Raw genomic sequence first — 19291 nt, forward strand, 5'->3', positions numbered from 1 at the left:
TTGCTTGATTGTCTCTGCCAGCCTATAGTGATTTCCAAACTTGCACCATTCGCCTTTGGTAAGGAGGCAATACTCAGGGGACACACGAACCAGGAGAGTGTGGGTGGCACGGGTAAAAGCGCATTTACAGACACGTGCAGCCTCACATTTTCTCTCCACAATATACTAGCACAGATGTTTGGATAAGAGTGCCAGTCTTAATTGTATTAGTCCTGGTAACATATTTTTAAATAGTTCTTATTTGTGATTATATATTTGTGAAATGATAGGTGTTTTCAATGAATTACTTTACTGTTTTATTGTAAGTATAACTTGTCCTGAGTATTTCCAATTTTTAATTGTATTTTCATTGTCTTTTAAATACATTTTATGTGTACAGCACATGCTGTTGAGAAACACGAAGAGAGTATATCCGTCCTAAATCCAGATGTTCACAGCAACATAGAAGGGCAAAAATCTGCAGGTTCTTCAAAAACAACTCGAAAAACAAAAGACAAAGCAACTGACAAGGCAGAAAAAACTGCCAAGGAAAAACCTCCATCTGCCTCCTCTAGACCAGAATCACAAGTAAGAATAAATGAATGAGATTGTTTTCAAAGTTCATTTCAATGCAATAGCAACATTCAGTGTTCTGTATGCCATGTCTTCTTTTTCTGATTTATGAACTTGATCAAAATTTGATTCCCTCCCTCCCCATTCCAGGTCACTCTTATTTTCTTATCAATTCAATTTTTAAAAAATGCTGTCTTATGTTCACCTCTCTACCTAGATAGATTGCTGTTCTGAAATACAGCATAATATATTATTGCAGTAGGATGTCTTCACATGATATAATGCTTATTGACTAGAGGAATAAAATGTTAATACCACACTTTGCATCACTAACATCACAGTAATGAAAATCAATAGATTTCACAAGTCATTCTTTATTGTTTTCTCCCCCAAAATGTAGTCCAAGTAGATATTTAATGTAGAAAATCCAACCATAATTTTCTGTTTGTCTGACTTCCTTAAGAAGTGTAGACATTTCCCTATCTGCCTCACCCCTTGTTGCTTGGAAATATAACACCTCAGGTGGCCCCCTTATTTTTGTGCCCCATCTATGTATTTTTAGCCATGTTGATAAAGATAGGCCAGAAAAAACACACTTTTCCACAAAGCCCCTTACGTCTCCCTTTGGTTTCTTGTTGCTACCTGGGGGTCTCAGGTCCCCCATTTTGCCAAGTCTCTTATAATATATTGGCAACATTACCAGCGAAAAACAAGAAAAAGAACTTTAGCTGCCTTAACCTGATGTCTTTAGTAACTTTCAACATCTGTGTAGGTGGGAAGAGGATGTAAGTAATACCTGTCAGTTTGGAAGTTTGTAAGCTTGCATCCTTTTTTCAACAGTCCAGCTGCCAAATTTTCAGCCACTAGTTACCATCTGTGCCAGGCTCATCTGATAACCTCAGCCTAGTAACAAACTCCTTAAGAAGACTAGATGGGGAAAGCACTTGTAAACAGAAAAAGAACTGATTCTTCCTTTCTTCTTGGCTGTTAGTATGCCAGCAGTGATTAGGAACAGTGACAAGCAGGGGCCCTGCAAGGACTTTCTGGGGGGGGGCATCTCATTTCCTCCTCCCCACTATGTCCTCTATGCCTTCTCTGAAAGCTCCCGAAGCACCTCCCTTTTTCCTGCTTCCTTCTATCCTTCCCATCTATCAGCCCACGAGCCAACCTATCTTTATCTGCTCCCCTGACTTCAGCTTTTCCTCCTTCCCTCTCCCTGGCATCCTACTCCCTAGAAAAACTCCGGTTGAGTTGAGTAGGGACAGTCACCAGGTCAGGCCCAGTTACACAGTGTTGGCTTAGGCCCAGTTGCATAGTGGGGATCCAGAAGGACTTGCAGTAGTATCTCACCTTTCCCTGTATCTCCTCCCCTCACAATTTCCTCTTTCCTTCCTCCTGACAGTCCCCATATCCTCACCATTCCTCCTTCCTTCTCTCCTTCCCACACATGAACCTATGTACCTTTTAACTGCCCCCATCTTTTAGCTATATTTACTATTTATTTGTGTCATTTACATTCCACCTTTCTCCTCAAAGCAGTTTACATCATTCTTCTTTCCTCCATTTTATCCTCCAAACAACCCTGTGAGATAGATTAGGCTTAGAGTGTGTGGCTGTCCAAAGGTCACCCAATGAACATGATGGTGGAATGGGGATTTGAATCTAGGAGGTTAGTTTTGAAATCAAGTGTCAAAGTTAGAATTCATATTTAGGGTAGTTTCAAATCTACCCTTCCATTTTCCACCATGGTTGCTGTACGCCATAAGACATCATCTGACAGCAGCAGAACACTAAAACTGGGTTAGCATGTTTGTACAAACACAAAGACAGACATGTTTGGACAGCAAGTCTAAGAACACTGTTGTTGTTCAGTCGCATAGTTGAGTCCGACTCTTCGCGACCCCATGGACCACATCACGCCAGACTTTCCTGTCTTCCGTCGTGCTCCGGAGTTTGCTTAATTTCATGTTCGTTGCCTCAATAACACTGTCTAACCATCTCATCCTTTGCCGTCCCCTTCTTCTTTGACCTTCAATCTTTCCCAGCATCAGGGTCTTCTCCAGTGAGTGCCCCCTGCTCATTTGGTGGCCAAAACTGTATGCTGGCTAATAAATTTTGTGGAATGATGTACAAAACTGGCCTGTATGGATAGCCATTCAAGGATATCACAGTATGGCATTGTCCTTAGGCATTTGTAGGCAATTACAACCTGCTGTAGGGCTTATCAATGATTGCTGTCATCAATTTGAGAGGTAATGCATCCAAAGCAATATATCCTATTGTGGTTGTACTCTTAAGTTCTTTATTTCTAGCAGTCTGACCCAAACAAGCCCAATTGGATCCTGCGTTTTGTCATTGAACAAAATGAAGCAGAAGCACTGGATGTAAAGAAAGACACTGAGAGAGCTGATGAGATCAAAGCTATGAAGCTAGCATGGGAAGCTGCAGAACCAGGAAGAGCTGTCAAGGTAACCAAGCCTTATCCTATTATAGTAAAAGGTAAAGGTTCCCTTGCTCGAAAGCCAGTCGAATCCAACTCTAGGGTTGCAGTGCTCATCTCCATTTCAAAGCCGAAGAGCCAGCGCTGTCCGAAGACATTTCTGTGGTCGTGTGGCCGGCAGGACTAAACACCAAGGCACACGGAACGCTGTTACCTTCCCATTGAAGTGGTACCTATTTATCTACTTGCAATTTCTTGCTTTCGAACTGCTAGGTTGGCAGGAGCTGGAACTAGAGACGGGAGCTCACTCCGTCATGCGGCACCCGGGTCTCAAACTGCTGAACTACCGACCTTCCACAGCCTGCCGTTCAGCGTCTTAACCACTTGAGCCACCGCAGCTCCACTATCCTATTATACATATATTTAAAAGAAAAGGGTTCTAAGGGCGAGTAGGGACAGCCTCGTGGAGACTTGCCCTCAGCAAACAAGTTGCACAGAATGTCAGGAATACTGCTGAGCTGGATTAAGAGATGCTTCAGATAAGTACTGGGAGGGAAAATGTAGCCTGAGCTCTGATGTTCCACTCTTGGGTGCCCAGGACCAAAATTTTGAATAGCTCTGACAAAATGTTACCATTAACTGGAGTCTTTTATCTGGGGGTTTAATCCAAGGTGGTGACAGTGGTGATTGTTATGATTTTACAGCTGAGAGAATTCATATATGAGAGTTCAGATACAGTTTTGATGTAGTGCTTTTAAATGACTTTTACACTTGAACGTATAACAAATATAAGCTATTTAATCCTCAGTTTCTTCATTATACTTTTTATTACACTGAATACAAAATCTATGTTTAAAATCCACAGTTAAAGTTTTTGTAATAATTCTGAAAAATGAGGTTGCAGTCCACACTTCTTGTTCTTCAGTTGCACAGTCGAGTCTGACTCTTCGCAACTCCATGGACCAGATCCTGCCAGGCCTTCCTGTCTTCCGTCGTCCTCTGACGTTTGCTCAACTTCATGTTCGTTGCATATATGACACTGTCTAACCATCTCATCCTTTGCCGTCCCCGTCTTCTTTGACCTTCAATCTTTCCCAGCATCAGGGTCTTCTCCAGTGAGTGCTCCCTTCACATTTGGTGGCCAAAGTATTTGAGCTTCAGCTTCAGTATCTGGCCTTCCTGGGAACAGTCAGGGTTGATTTCTTTTAGGATTGACTGATTTGATCTCCTTGCAGTCCAAGGGACTCTCAAGAGTCTTCTTCAGCACCATAGTTCAAAAGAATCTATTCTTTGGCACATGGCCTTCCTTATAGTCCAACTCTTGCAGCCATACATGACTACTGGGAATACCATTGCTTTGACCATACGGACTTTTGTTGGCAGGGTGATGTCTCTACTTTTTATTATGCTGTCTAGGTTTGCCATTGCTCTTCTCCCAAGGAGCAGACGTCTTTTAATTTCATGGCTGCAGTCACTGTCTGCAGTGATCTTGGATCCCAGGAACGTGAAGTCTGTCACTGCTTCCATGACTTTCTCCTTCTATTTGCCATGATCTTAGTTTTTTTATGTTGAGTTTCAAGCCAACCTTTGCGTTCTCCTCTTTTACCCTGGGCAAGAGGCTCTTTAGGTCCTCTTCACTTTCTGCCATTAGAGTGGTATTGTCTACATATCTGAGGTTGTTTATGTTCTTCCCAGCAATCTTAATTCCGGTTTGTGATTCATCCAGGCCAGCATTTCGCATGATGTACTCTGCATATATATTAAATAAGCAAGGGGACAATATACATCCTTGTCATACTCCTTTTCCTATGCTAAACCAATCAGTTGTTCCATATCCGGTTCTAACTGTCGCTTCTTGACCCTTATACAGGTTTCTCAAGAGACATGTGAGGTGATCTGGTTCTCTTTAAGGACTTGCCACAGTTTGTTGTGATCCACACAATCAAAGGCTTTAGCATAGTCAGTGAAGCAGAAGTAGATGTTTTTCTGGTACTCTCTTGCTTTCTCCATAATCCAGCGAATGTTGGCAATTTGATCTCTAGATCCTCTACCTCTTCAAAACCCAGCTTCTGGCAGTTCTCCAGCCACATACTGCTGAAGCCTAGCTTTTAGGATCTTTAGCATGATCTTGCTAGTGTGTGAAATGAGTGCAATTGTGCGATAGTTTGAACATTTGTTGGCATTGCCCTTCTTTGGGATTGGAATGTAAACTGACCTTTTCCAATCCTGTGGCCACTGTTGCATTTTCCAAATGTGCTGGCATATTGAGTGCAGCACTTTAACAGCATCATCTTTTAAGACTTTGAATAGGTCAGCTGAGATACCATCACCTCCGCTAGCTTTATTGTTAATAATGCTTTCTAAGCATTTGACTTCGCATTCCAGGATGTCTGACTTGAGGTCAGTGATCACACCGTCATGGTTGTCCAGGACATTGAGGTCCTTCTTGTATAGTTCTTCTGTGTATTCTTGCCATCTTTTCCTAATTTCTTCTGCTTCTGTTAGGTCCCTACCATTTTTGTCCTTTATCATGGCCAGCTTTGCATGGAACGATCCCTTGATTTCTCCAGTTTTCTTGAAGAGATCTCTAGTCCTTCTCATTCTGTTGTTTTCCTCTATTACTTTGCATTGTTCATTCAGAAAAGCCTCCTTAGCTCTCCTTGCTGTTCTCTGGAAATCTGCATTCAGTTGGATAAATCTTTCCTTTTCGCCTTTGCCTTTTGCTTTCCTTCTTTCCTCTGCTATTTGTAGTCTCATTAGATGAGTCACATGAGAAGTTCTTGGCTCCTGATGAGCCCAGTGCCCTCCTCTCACTGCCGCCCCGCGCTCCTGGCAGCCTGAGCTTGGGTGACAAAAGCCCCACCTGCCTGGACGTCAGCGACTTCGGGTGTCATCTCTCCTCCTGCCACCGCATTGACTTACTAGAGAATAAGTTTCCTTGAACCCAGTGACGATTACTTTTCTTAAAAATATATATATGTCTCTTAAAAATCAAGTATAAAATGCTTGTTTAAATGAAACTTTTCCATTAGTGACTTGATTTGATGTGGGATTTTTAATCAATTTATTCTGAGCTATAGAATTACTTTTTGCATAGTAAATATTTCATATCTTTAGATGATTTCATCCTTTAGAACTATTATGATGTTAACTCCCTTGTTTCACCTACATTCTGTTTTCTGATTTGAAAGCTTAACTTAGCCAACATCAGAAACAATGTTTATTAAGTCTGTGAAGTTCATACTTCTCGGCTGTCACTGTTGGAATCAGAATGCTGAATTGTGTAAAATTTTGGCCCATTCCAGTAGAGCTCTCTTTTTGTTTGTAACTGAATGTCAGTATTAAAACATAATACTAAGATGGCAAATACTTTGATCTTAATACTAGCTTTTCTGTAAGCATTAATAATCTGCTCTTGTTTAGAGTTGCTTTTTAAAATATTTTGGTTCCTTGTGTGCATGTTTTTTAAAAACTTACCAAAAACTGTTTTTGTTGTTTTACTGCTAACAGTTAATCATCGCTTAGTTGCAAAATTTGAGGGGGAAATATTGATTTTTTTTGTTTTTTTTCTGAGCACTGCAGCTGAATGTTTTGACATGAATCATCCACCCACGTGTGTGCTTTAATTTAATGACTCATCACTCAGCTGTCAGGAAAGACTTTACCACATATTAAAATAACCGATCTACTCAGTCCAAAATCTAAACTTTACCATATGTTATATGTTGCACTTAGTGTACAGCAGCTAGAGGCTACATTGTACACCCTATTCTAAACATACGAATTGTCAGACTAAGGAACACATGTCCTGGTTTGGCTGTGGTGACCTCCTGGTATGCGTGAGAGTTGCAGCCCAATTTCAACAGCTTCTAGCCAAAGAGTAGCTGTATTTGTATAGCAGATTCTCTGGTGACTAAAACACGCTTAGAATGGTGCATGAATTGTACTACAGAGTCACTCCTTTGTTTCTCCTGTCATATTCCCTTGCTGCTTCATATTGTGTCACTATTAGAGCTCTGTGGTACATGGTACTGCTATCTCATTAGAGACAGATGGATCTACTGTAACGGACAGAAGGGCAGATGAATTATTTTTTATGTAGTATGAAATATATACTCAAAAATATTTTTAAAAAGAAGGGCAGAGGCCCCCAGTCAAAGGGCGAGATGGGGGGAAATGCACTGGTTCTTCAATCTTCACTCCAAAGTCACACCAGCAGTCAGGAAGGAGACAAGAAAATCCTGTAGAATGAGTCACATGATGATTCAGACTGCCTATCCTATGCAGTAAAAAAGAGCAAGAGTCCAGTAGCACCTTAAAGACTCACACAATTTGAGGGTGTGAGCTTTTGTGAGTCTGAAGAAGTGAGCAGTGACTCACAAAAGCTGCCACAAATTTTGTTAGTCTTTGAGGTGCTACTGGACTCTTGCTCTTTTCTACTGCCACAGACTAACACGGCTACCCATCTCGATCTATCCTATGCAGTGGTTCTGTTTTTCTCCCAGCTCCACATTTTCAGCTAAAATTCTGGTGGCCTATCCTGGTTCGCTTCTCGTCCCTGCATCATAATCAAATGTACTAGCTTTATGCATGGGCAGATCCACTGAGAACCCACCACGTTTGCGTTTGACACTATGAATGAATTTCAACTGCATATTAGGCCTTATGTCAACTTGACTGAGCTTTTGGCAAATGCTCTGAAAACTGGTTGACTAACTGAATGTCTGTCTCCTACTTTATGTGCAGTCAGGGTCCCCCATCCCCAGATACACACGGAGAGACGTGTGTGTATGTGTCTAGGCTGACTTTGCAGTTCAACTGAGGAAACTAGGGCTCAATTCAGCACGCAGCCATGAAGCTCTCTCACAAGGTTGTGCAGTGTCAGTCTAACCATAACTCTCCACTTGAGGGTAAAGTGGGGGAGAGGTGAACTACATAAGCCTTTCTGAACTTCTTAGAAGAGGGGCAGAATAAAAACTTATAGTCAATGGACATCAGTGCTAAGTTCATGGTGGTGCTGTTTCTAAAAGGTAGTCTCCAAATCCAGATTGATAATATTGGCTCACCAGTACAAGGATGCCTAGAGGTTTCATGATTGTATAATGCCTTTTAATCCTTTGCATTTATAACATCCATATATTATTGAATGTATCTTCTGTCACTGTTGAAATGTTTCTGTACAAAAATGGCTTGATAATGAATATAGCTTGTACTGTTCTGTTTTTCAATTATGTGTAATAAAATCTCTGTTCCCCAGGCTTCTCAGGAGCGCATGCGGTTTATCAATAAATGCATGCGGAAAGGTTTGGTCTACTCTGAGGCTGAACCTGCCAGCACTGTTTTGGGTTCTGGAGAAGCAGGTATGTGTGTCTGCAAAACAAAACTTCTTGTCTATGCAACCCTTGAAGAAAAACTTTCTAGATGTGGGATTCACATCTGGAAAGGAAAATATTGCATGTATCTGAGCCACTAAATGGGGGCATAACACATACAGTTTGCATTTGCACACAGAAGAAATATTATATTGTGCTCTAGTTTCATCATCTGGAAGTGCTTACTTTTTGAAATAAAGAATGCTTTTCAACATTTGCTACAATGGCCGAAGCCATTTTTGGAATAGTTCTGATACAAGGGAGTTATAAGTTTAAATGCATGCTTAATACTTGTGGCTTCAGTGTTCTCGCAGTGCTGCAAATACAGTGGTATAAAATAGCTGGAATCCTATACATTCATTGCAGCAGACTCAGTGGACCCAATAATAGCTGTAGAAACAGAAGTCAAAGTAGGAATGCTGACTGCTACTCCCACAGCATCCTTGGAAACATTGTTGCCACCCACCAATAATGACTTACACATTGAAGATACTCCACCATAAGATATGCATGGTAGCTATTAATCAACTAGTAGTGATGACCACAACATTGAGATGACATTTTCTCACACAGGACAAACCTCTTCACACATAAAATGCATGAACAGGCTGTTGGTTACTAGGGATGGGCACAAACCGGTTCACGAACTAAAGTTCATCACGAATTTTAGTTGGTTTGTGGTTCGTGAAGTGATGGTTGTGGAAAGGCACTCAGCACGAACATGTTACAAACTTTGGTGCTGTTTGTGGTAGTCCATGAATGATTATATTTCCAGACATCTTTCTGCTGATGCCAAGCAGAGGCATCATTTTATACCCCCCCCCACTCCTCCTGATTGTGAACCCTTCTGTGCCATGATAATGAAAATGGGTGCAAAGGGTGCTCATCATGGGGGGGAAGACGTCCTCCATCACCACCACCCTGTACCACAGGCCCCCATCCCTGGGCACTGAACCCATCTTGCCAGTCCACTGGAGCTTTCCCCTAGTAGGGCATCACCAGGGATCTCGTAGCCTCCTTTTCCTGATGTGTTCCTTGGGATCCACACAGAGACCAGCAGTTGCTAACACTGTTCGGAGAGGAGGATTCTAGCAGTGATTCAGAGTGGGCAGAAGCAGCCTTCCCTCCACACCTGTTCCTGCTCCTGTCTGGAGTACACCTGTCCATGGCCCCTCCGAGCCCAGTGCCAGACAGCAGCTGTCCCTCCCAGTTTCTCCAATCCTGGGCCCCCATTTCCAGCCTACACTTCATTTCTGCACCCTCTCCAGTGACTTCTGTGTGGAAGAGTTCCAGGTGTGCCATACCCATGTCCAGAGGGGTGCAAACACTCAACATGTCCTCCTCTATCTTCCACAGACACGTGCAAAGGGTGCACCCCACTGTATTGCTGCCAGATGAAAGAGTGGCAGCCAGTGGGAGGAAGAAGAGACCCACACCGTCTCAGTAGGGAGAAGTGGAGAGGAAGTGGGAGGCCCCTCCAAGAAAGGCTCCCTGCACTCGGGTTGCAGTGGGCAGAACATCAAGACAGGCCACCCTCCAAAAATTCATTCCCCCATGGAAGCCGACAATGCCATATAGAAGGGCTTTGTGGAGGGCCCAGAAAGCAGTCACTTATCTTATTGGTGAGATGATTGCTGTGGATGGCCAACCCTTCTCTCTCATGGAGCATGTAGCCTTTTGCCAACTGCTGCAACATCTGGCTCCCTGGTACTCCATCCCATCTTGCCCGCCATGCACCACTTCGCAGTGGCGATGATCAAGGTAAAGGTCCCCAGAGTACAAGGCAGAACCGTGCCCTTCATGGAAGACCTCTGGAGCAGCCAGCAGCACAGCTGCTTCTTCCATACTGCCCACTGGTGGCAACCAGTGGACCTCTCTGCCTGGACTGCTGGGGCACGGTCCTACTACCAGGCCACAAAGGGGTTCTGCTCCATGCACAGTGGATGGATGCAGACCACACGGCACAAGACATTGCCACTGTGATGCCGGGTGAGCAGTGGCAACATTGCCTGTGGCTGCATGGGCACAGACACTGGCACCAGCATGCTGGGAGCAGTGAAGGCTGTGTGCCTCAAGGGCATCGTTATGCTTCACTTGGTGGTGACGGATACTTTGGGGCTGGGGAGCACTGTCAAGACCACCTGGGCCACCCTCAGATGCAGTCCTTGCTGGAGACCTTCCAGCCACCCAGTTCTCACGCAGCACCAAGCCTGACCACCTGCTGTGTGAGAGGCGGGGGGGAGGGGGGGAGCCTAAACACCGGCTCGTCCTGGACTTATGCCTATAGAGCTCCTGCCCACCAACACGAATGGGAATAAGGAGGCCCTTTAACACCATGTGCACATCAGAGAATCCATAGATCTTTCAGTCAGGCATTGTGTGAACAAATAAGATTACAGTTAAAGGGGAGGGTCCCTTAAATATCCTTGATTTCTTTGCACAATATATAGTGAGTGCAGAGACTGAATACTTCAGATGTGTAGGGTAAGGGAGTTCTAAAGTAACAGCAGCAAAAAAGGGAATGTTAACATATCTAAGTGTCAAGCACTTAACAGTGCACTCTTAAAAACATTTCCCTGGGAATAAGATCCTCAATAAGCCCGCTTAGGGTTGCTCTCTTAATGCCCAGATAGGACACTCCCAGTTTCTGTGGCGATGACTTCATCATTTCATTCTGTTGTCGTGTAAGCCAGCTTGAACTTTCGGAAAGGTGGGTATAAATTTGGTTTGTGCCGTTTGAAACTTTATGCAAAATCATAATTGTTGTCATCATCCTTATTGTTTGAATGTTGCCTATTATCTAACCACTGCACAGAAGCTTTATCATAGACAAGGAGCCCCACAGCAACTTGCAAGTCTACACTAAAGTGGATGAGAAAATGGAAGGAGGCAGGAAGAATGGGCAGTGATGCAAATGCAGCAGAAGTTCTAACATTATTAATGCACACTCCATTATTACAGACTTTAAACTTCCCATTTATTTGGAAAAAAATGAGCATCAATCATTATATTTCTAACCTTGGTGTAAAATGTTTCTCCTTTGAAAACTGTATTTGAGTAATATTCCAATACAGGTTTTTAAAACGCTTTCCTTTTCTAATAATTAGCTATGGTAATCCATATTCAGCAAGAGTGAAAGCTGTGTCAGAGTACGTGCAGGGTGCCCTTGTTGGACTGGGAACCACACACTCAAGCAGGTGTTGCCTACAGTCCTAGCAACCACATCATGATATCCAGTACTTAGAACCCTGCTCATAATTATAGTCACTGGTCTGGGATGGGTACAGAAAGTGACAATCCGATGGAAGAGTGTGCATGTGGTACTTTTAAAAAGATTCTGTATTAGAAAAGGCAGCAGTGTTTTCTTGGTAAGCTGGTTAATCACATGGCACTACCAATTTTTCTTTTGTTAGAAGCTATTTCTCCAACTCCTGAACCAACAACATCTCCAGCCGCTGCTGAGACAGGCGCAGGTGCTCAGCGAAAGGAATGGGAGCCTCTGGACCTTACTCCCTACCTTAGGTAAAGTGCAGCATGCATCATTGTATCAAGTTACATCAGTACAGTTTTGGTCTGAGTTTTAGAACTGAAAAGTGAAATATTTTAACCAATTCATCTAAGCCTGAGGGTTGCCCTTCTGTTTAGCAGCACACTGTATGTTTCCTTTGAGCACAGTCAGCTGGCCAGCTGTTATTGGTTACCCTAGGTTACACACACCACAAGCCATCTCCTATGGACACTGTTCTTCAGGCCTCCATCTCAAACAATGCCTTTGGAAAGAGATGTGTCATCTTTGTTTTGCCCTCAGAAAAACACTTCCTGAGCCTGTGTTGAAGAATGAATCTATTATTCAAGAGCAAGAAATGCGTAAAGCAGAAGAAATCAATTTCTTCAGGCAGTTTCGAGAGATGGTCCTGGAACACAGACAGCAAGAGCACATGGCTAGAAATCAGCTGAAGCAAAATGTGATTGAAATGTATGAAGATCAACAAGTGAGTCCATATATAATCTGACTAATTATTTGGGGTGGCTTCTGCCTCTTTGGCATACTTGCTGACTGTACTTCTGCCCAGTGCACCCGGATCAACTGCTGGCTCTCAGCATTAGTTCCTAGATTTCCTCTCACTTTGCAGGCTTATCAGATGGTAATTTCCCTGTTGAAGGGGGAGAGGAAGTTGCAGTGTATGTTATAAGAGCAAAGAATGAAGTCATTTATGAATGAACACCTAAGTACATATTTTTTAAAAGTGTCAGTATAATCCATCTGCTTATATGGCATGTAATAAATTTGTGAGAACTTCTCCTTGGGATGGATGCAAGTCCATGAAGACTGCATTTGATAATGTTTCGATGAAAGTGGATATTCTTTTGCTTGAATAATAATGCCTGCTTAATATTAGCACTTTGTACTACTATTATATTTTCAGCTTTCCCTTGCTATTTATTTGTTTGTGTATCTATTAGCAAATGAGAGTAGGGAACAGCGTCTTTTGGCACTTTAAGGTGTCAGATTGCTGATGCTTTGGAAATGGCATCATATTGCTATAATATGAAAAGAAAGCAAAGACCAATGTGTGGTTTCCCCATGGGCAAGAGATAGATAACAGGACCCAGGGGGGAAAACAGAACTAATTTAATTAGAATACTTTTGTACTGCCTCTCTAGGAACCTAATAGAAGTAACTTGCAAAGTAGAAACAAATACAATAAAGTTATTTAAACAACCAAGTCAAGAACCTGCCAGAGCATACAAACATGCAATGAGCAGCTTAAAATGGTACCCCTTAAGGAGCTCTCAGGATAGAATCAGATGACAAAACCGGGAAAAGGATGAAACCTTTCAGTTAAAAGCCTAGGTAAAAATACATGGTTTTGGCCTGATACCTAAAGGGGACGGTAAAGTTAGGTGTTAGGCACCTCAAAGGCCATTCCGGAGGCTAAGGCACAGTCAGTGAAAGGACCCTGTTTGTGGCTGCTACCCACCTCACTTTTGCAAGTGGGGGCACAGAATGGGTTTGGGAAGAGGACCTTAACTGCCGGGCTGAACAATGTTGGAGGAAATAGTCCTTCAGGTACACTGGCCCAAAACTGTTAACGGTCTTAAAGTTAAGAACCAGCACCTTGAATTGTGCTCAGAAACAAACAGTACAAAACATCCCCAGTGAGGGATGGAGGATTTTCTATGACACTGGAATCTCCTTCAGTTGTTTGTAATTCTAACTGGCAAACACAGAAGGCCAAACAACAAGTTACTTGTAATACAAGTCAGATCAGCATTCCCCTGACCTGTATGTCCTTTTTGCGCACAGACTTAACACGGGGGAGCTAATGTTCCTAAACACACTGGGGCTGAATTTGGCTCAGGCATACAATACCCAGGGAAAACGGCTTCAGCCTTCCCTGCAGTGTTGGTTTCCTGAAACAAAACAGCCACAGGGAGGCCACGTTTGCTCTGCTGTGGGACTCTACATGAATGGGGGAACCCCGGGCCCAAATGGTATCACGGGGAAAATGTACTTTGGCCCAGAGTGAAGGCAACATTATATTTTTTAAGGTGTGCATCTAAGAAGTTTTAAATAGATACTTGCAGTTTAATGCCTTTTTCCTGTTTGTGATAATTAAGTGGCAAATGGATTAATTAAACCTAGTAAATAAGAAAAAATGGGAAAGGAAATATATATATTTATACAATAAGGAAGGCACTTCAGATTCTATGGAAAGACACAAGTCTTTACTATACAGCTAAAGACTGATTTTATGTTGGGGTGGGTGTATTTGTTTTTGGATAGGCTACCTTAGATGAAGCACGAGGCAGGGTTCTCAGCATCCGGGAGGCATACAGAGCTAAGCTACTAGAAGCTGAGCGTTTAAGACAAGAAGCACTAGCAGCCGAAGAAGCCGCCCTTCGAGCAGAACAAGAGAAGAAAACCCCAGATGTACAGAAAAAAAAGCCAGGAAAACGTGCAGGGAAGAAAAAGTAATGTTGCTTCAAATAGCCACTGTAGGAACTTCTTTACAGGTCAGGAAAGAGCATCATTTTTTGATGATAAAAAGATTTTACAGTATGCTCAGTATTCGTATCTTCAGCACAGGGCAATGCACTTTTGTCTATTATTCCAAAGTGTTATTTTGAAGTCCATTTAGTATTGCATCTTTCTTTAACGCATAATTTCAGTTTTTTAAAATTGTTAAGTAAACACTATCATTGTAGTTTTTGTATTAAATCTTACATTTTAATTGCAATAAATCTTTGCAACAAAATGATTTTCATTGTTTCAGAATTATCAGGTAGTTTTAAATCTGAACAAAAATCAAAGTCAAGAATAAATCAAGAAGATATAACAAGGATGAGAAGTCCGTTCCCTTAGCTACCACGTCAAGCTATTGTGTTGAACCAAGAAACAGACGGTGCAATCCTATGCAGTAGGTTTTGATTGAAGTAACTCTGCATAAAATTGCATTGTGAACAATACAGGGGTGCATACCGAAATTTTATTTCATTTGTCTTGTTTTGTACATTTAAGATTGTTTGAATTCTTTAATAGTGTTGTCACAGGGTCATTTTCAGTGGGAAACATGTTTCCACCTGTAACTCCTTTGTTACCCAGCCTATTAAGATCAAATTCCTATGGATTCAACCCTCATCCAAGGAGTCCTCCCCAAACTTCAGGCAGGTAGAAGAAATCAATCATGCTCTAGCGGCAATAAAACACAAAACACATTTCTCCCCCCCCCCCCGATGAACAGTTCATCCCCCCCCATGGGATGAATATCTCCAGGACTGCAGGCCTTTCTCAAGTTGTTTTGCATGCCAGATTGCAGACAGAGAGAAGAAAGGGCTCCCATTTTACAGACCTAACAATTGAGGTGTGGTATGAGTTTTGCCTCCATCTGTCAGCATTCCGTAGAGCCATTGTGGTGTAGTGGTTAAGAGTGGTGGACTGTAATCTGAAGAACTGGGTTTGATTCCCCACTCCTTCATATGCAGCCAGCTGGGTGACTTTGGGCCAGTCACACCTCTCAGAGCTCTCTCAGCCCCACCTGCCTCGCAGGGTGACTTGAGACTCCTTTGGGTAGTGAAAAGCAGGGTATAAAAGCCAACTCTTCTTATATGTGTGAAGGTTGGGGTGGGGGCTTATTTTTAAGTGTGAGGGGAATGACATCATAAGATGTCCGAACCTAAGTGTTCTGTTTTACAGCGTACCTCTGAGACACAGATCTGTGGGATCATTCTACACTGTGCCCCTGACCTACCCCCTCACTGTTCCCAGAAAATGGCAACTTAAGAATGATGGAAATAAACTTTGAAAGCAGAATGCAACTACAAACATGCACCACTTTTTTAAAAAATTGCCAAAAGTCAAAGTAGATTTTGATCAGTTACTATTCAGAACAATAGACATTGTTGTGATTAATTGCTATCTAAATGCATATCTTTAATTAGGATCTTGCAATAATAGTTAAATCCTTACTTTTATATTTTTGTAGGCCAAACGACTACATGCCAATTCTTGGGTTTGGATCTAGTACAAAATTTCCACTTGTGCTAGAGCTCTTGCAGAAATGCAAGAAAAAGACCATGGTAGTCACTGGCACTTAGTTAAAATAGCCCCCACTTCTGCAAGATCTTATGGAATGAATTTCTGGGTATTATAGATTTATTTTTTATTATATAGGGAGGAAAGTGCAAGATGTTGCTTGCATAACACATTGTGCAAACAGAGTCCATTTATCAAAAGAACATAAGAGATGCCAATGTTGGATCAGGCCAAAGGCCCATCCAGTCCAACACTCTGTATCACACAGTGGCCAGAAATACCAGTGCCATCAGGAGGTCCACCAGTGGGGCCAGGACATTAGAAGTCCTCCCACTGTTGACCCCCCCAAGCACCAAGAAGACAGAGCATCACTTGCCCCAGAGCCCCTATCTATACCTTGTGGCTAATAGCCACTGATGGACCTCTACTCCATATGCTTATCTAATTCCCTTTTGAAGCCATCCATGCTTGTAGCTGCCACCACTTCCTGTGGCAGTGAATTCCTAGTGTTAATCACTCTTTGGGTGAAGAAGTACTTCCTTTTATCCGTTCTAACCCGACGGCTTAGCAATTTCATTGAGTGCCCACGAGTTCTTGTATTGTGAGAAAGGGAGAAAAGTACCTCTTTCTCTACCTGTTCTGTCCCATGCATAATCTTATAAACCTCAATCATGTCACCCCTCAGTCGTCGTTTCTCTAAGCTAAAGAGCCCTAAGCGCCTTAAACTTTCCTCATAGGGAAAGTGTTCTAACCCTTTTATCATTCGAGTTGCCCTTTTCTGCACTTTTTCCAAAGCTATAATATCCTTTTTAAGGTGTGGTGACCACAATTGCACACAGTATTCCAGATGTGGTCGCACCATTGATTTATATAGGGGCATTATGATATTGGCTGATCTGTTTACAGTACCCTTCCTAATAATCCCCTTTTGTCCATTTTGAATCTACTGTCCACCAGCTTCATTAGATGGCCTTGGGTTTTAGTATTTTGGGAGAGGCAGAACAGGTTCTCCTTGTAACTCTCTCCACCTCATGCATAATTTTATAAACCTCTATCATGTCCTCTCTTAGTCATTTCTTATTTAATCTAAAAAGTCCCAGACTCTTCAGTCGGTCTTTACAGGGAAGGTGCTCCAGCCACCTATCCATCTTGGTTGGCCTTTTCTGTACTTTTCCCCGCACTGTGATGTCCTTTTTTGAGATACGATGACCAGAACTGTACACAGTATTCCAAATAAGGCCACATCATAGATCTGTATGAGGGCAGTTAATAGTAGCCATTTTATTTTCAATCCCTTTCCTAATAATCCCTAATATAAAGTTTGCGTTTTCACTGGTGCAGCACAGTGGGTTGACAATTTTATTGAGCTATCTACTACAACCCCCCTCTCAATCCCCCCCCCTTAATCTCAGCAGATTCATACTCTATTAGCATATACTTGAAATTGGGATTTATTGTTGCAATGTGCATCACTTTACACTTACCAACACTGAACTTATTCTGACACATTGTTGATACCGTGATCCCTTCCTTACTGTTCCTGTTTAGACTCACCTTCCTGAGGAGGTTTATGGACAAAAGCAACACCTTAACAGGGTCAGTTGTTCCCCTGAACTACCTGTGCCTCCAGTGATCACCAGTCACTGGCAACACAGATTGAAGAGGCAACAGTGGGTGTAAACCATACCATTGCCTCTTCCGACATGCTGCCAGTGCCTGGGAGCCATGCTGCAAGCACTTCCACAGCTCACCTCAGACCTGGCCAACAGCAGAGTAGTAGTTTTGGAAACACCTCAGATACTCACCTCAGATGTGGCCAGTGAGACAACATATTGTACAAGCTATGCTTGTCAACTCCTCACATGCTGCCTCCAGCCGGTGCCATGTTGGTGACCTCACCTCATAGTGGTGCCCCAAGCAGCCTCTTGGGCTAATGACTAGCCCCAAGCCCTAGAACAGTCATGTTTACTAGGAATAGCCATCTCTTTTCCCACCTCCTGCTTTGAATTAATATTTCAAACTTTTATCAGGTGGCTCAAGTGGTTAAGACACTGAACTGCAGGCTGTGGAAGGTCGGTAGTTCAGCAGTTCGAGACCCGAGTGTGCCGCATGACGGAGTGAGCTCCCGTCTCTAGTTCCAGCTCCTGCCAACCTAGCAGTTCGAAAGCAAGAAATTGCAAGTAAATAAATAGGTACCACTTCGGTGGGAAGGTAACAGCGTTCCGTGTGCCTTGGTGTTTAGTCATGCCGGCCACATGACCACGGAAATGTCTTCGGACAGCGCTGGCTCTTCGGCTTTGAAACGGAGATGAGCACCGCAACCCTAGAGTCGGATTCGACTGGCTTTTGAGCAAGGGAACCTTTACCTTTACCTTTTTAAGAGACTGCTAAAGTTCCCTTGCCCTGACCTGGATAGCCCAAGCTAATCAGATCTTGGAAGCTAAGCAGGGTTGGCCCTGGTTAGTATTTGGATGGGAAAGCACCAAAAGAAGTCCAGGGTTGCAATGCAGAGGAAGGTATTAGCACACCACATCTTGCCTTGAAAACCCTACATGGTCGCCATAAGTGGTCTGCAACTTGATGGCACTTTCCACCACCAAAAGCTTATACCTTGGAAATCTTGTTGTTTTTTAAGGCGCTATTGGAATGGAATCTTGCTCTTCTAGTGCAGTCCGTGGCTATCCACCTGAAACATTTTTTTTTTAAATGTTCTTCAGTTTTAGACATTCTAGTATTTTATATCATTACAGATGGAACTCTCAGTACCGTTTTTGCTGCTGACAAGCAAAAGCAGCAGGAGGGATTGGGGGGGAGAAGTGGCAGGCATAATGGAAGTGCCCCCCTTATCCCCCCCCACAGTGTTCCCTCTACAAACTGACCCCTTGCAGGCAATCAGAAAGAGCAACATGATTCATCTCCCCTTCCCAGCAGGTTATCACTGAACATGTATGAAGAAATCGACATAAAATTCAATGAAAACTCCTCCCCCATGCAAGCTGGCCTTTGGCCTCTTGTGGATGCAGATTCCTCTAGTTCTGTCTCAGTTAGGATTTGTTCCATCTTTAATCTTGGGAGTCGGGAGCAGGAAGACCCAAACTCTCCAACAGGAACAAGACTTCAGGAGCACTTAGAAGCCTTGACAATGATCAGGTGGGGAGACCGTTGAGTAGTGGTGATGATTCAGAAAACTGCAGCTAATGGTGGTGGGGTGTGGTGGAAAGAAAAAGAGGGTTACAGATCCCACATGCCACTTTCTGAAACAGAAGGGACAAAGAGATATAAAATAGGCAGTAGTCCATAGGGAAGAATGAACAATCATATCCATTATATCTTTATATGCTGGAAATCCCAGAGCCCTCCAGAGAGCTGCCAAACACATCACCAGTAGTC

General features: G+C 42.9%; 1 protein-coding gene across 1 annotated transcript in view; it reads left to right on the forward strand.

The window, feature by feature from the left end:
• ADGB (androglobin) overlaps positions 1–19067 on the forward strand; it is a 129892-nt gene extending 110825 nt beyond the window's left edge. Inside the window, exons 30-36 of the mRNA XM_015426312.1 lie at positions 380–567; positions 2865–3020; positions 8250–8352; positions 11778–11886; positions 12173–12356; positions 14153–14340; positions 18833–19067. Of these exons, the coding sequence (XP_015281798.1) occupies positions 380–567; positions 2865–3020; positions 8250–8352; positions 11778–11886; positions 12173–12356; positions 14153–14340; positions 18833–19067 (1163 nt within the window). The remainder of the gene's footprint in view (positions 1–379; positions 568–2864; positions 3021–8249; positions 8353–11777; positions 11887–12172; positions 12357–14152; positions 14341–18832) is intronic.
• The last annotated feature ends 224 nt before the right edge of the window (positions 19068–19291 follow it).

The sequence above is a fragment of the Gekko japonicus genome, unplaced genomic scaffold (assembly GCF_001447785.1).
Source record: "Gekko japonicus isolate JY-2015 unplaced genomic scaffold, Gekko_japonicus_V1.1 scaffold587, whole genome shotgun sequence".
In the NCBI taxonomy this organism is placed as follows: Eukaryota; Metazoa; Chordata; class Lepidosauria; order Squamata; family Gekkonidae; genus Gekko; species Gekko japonicus.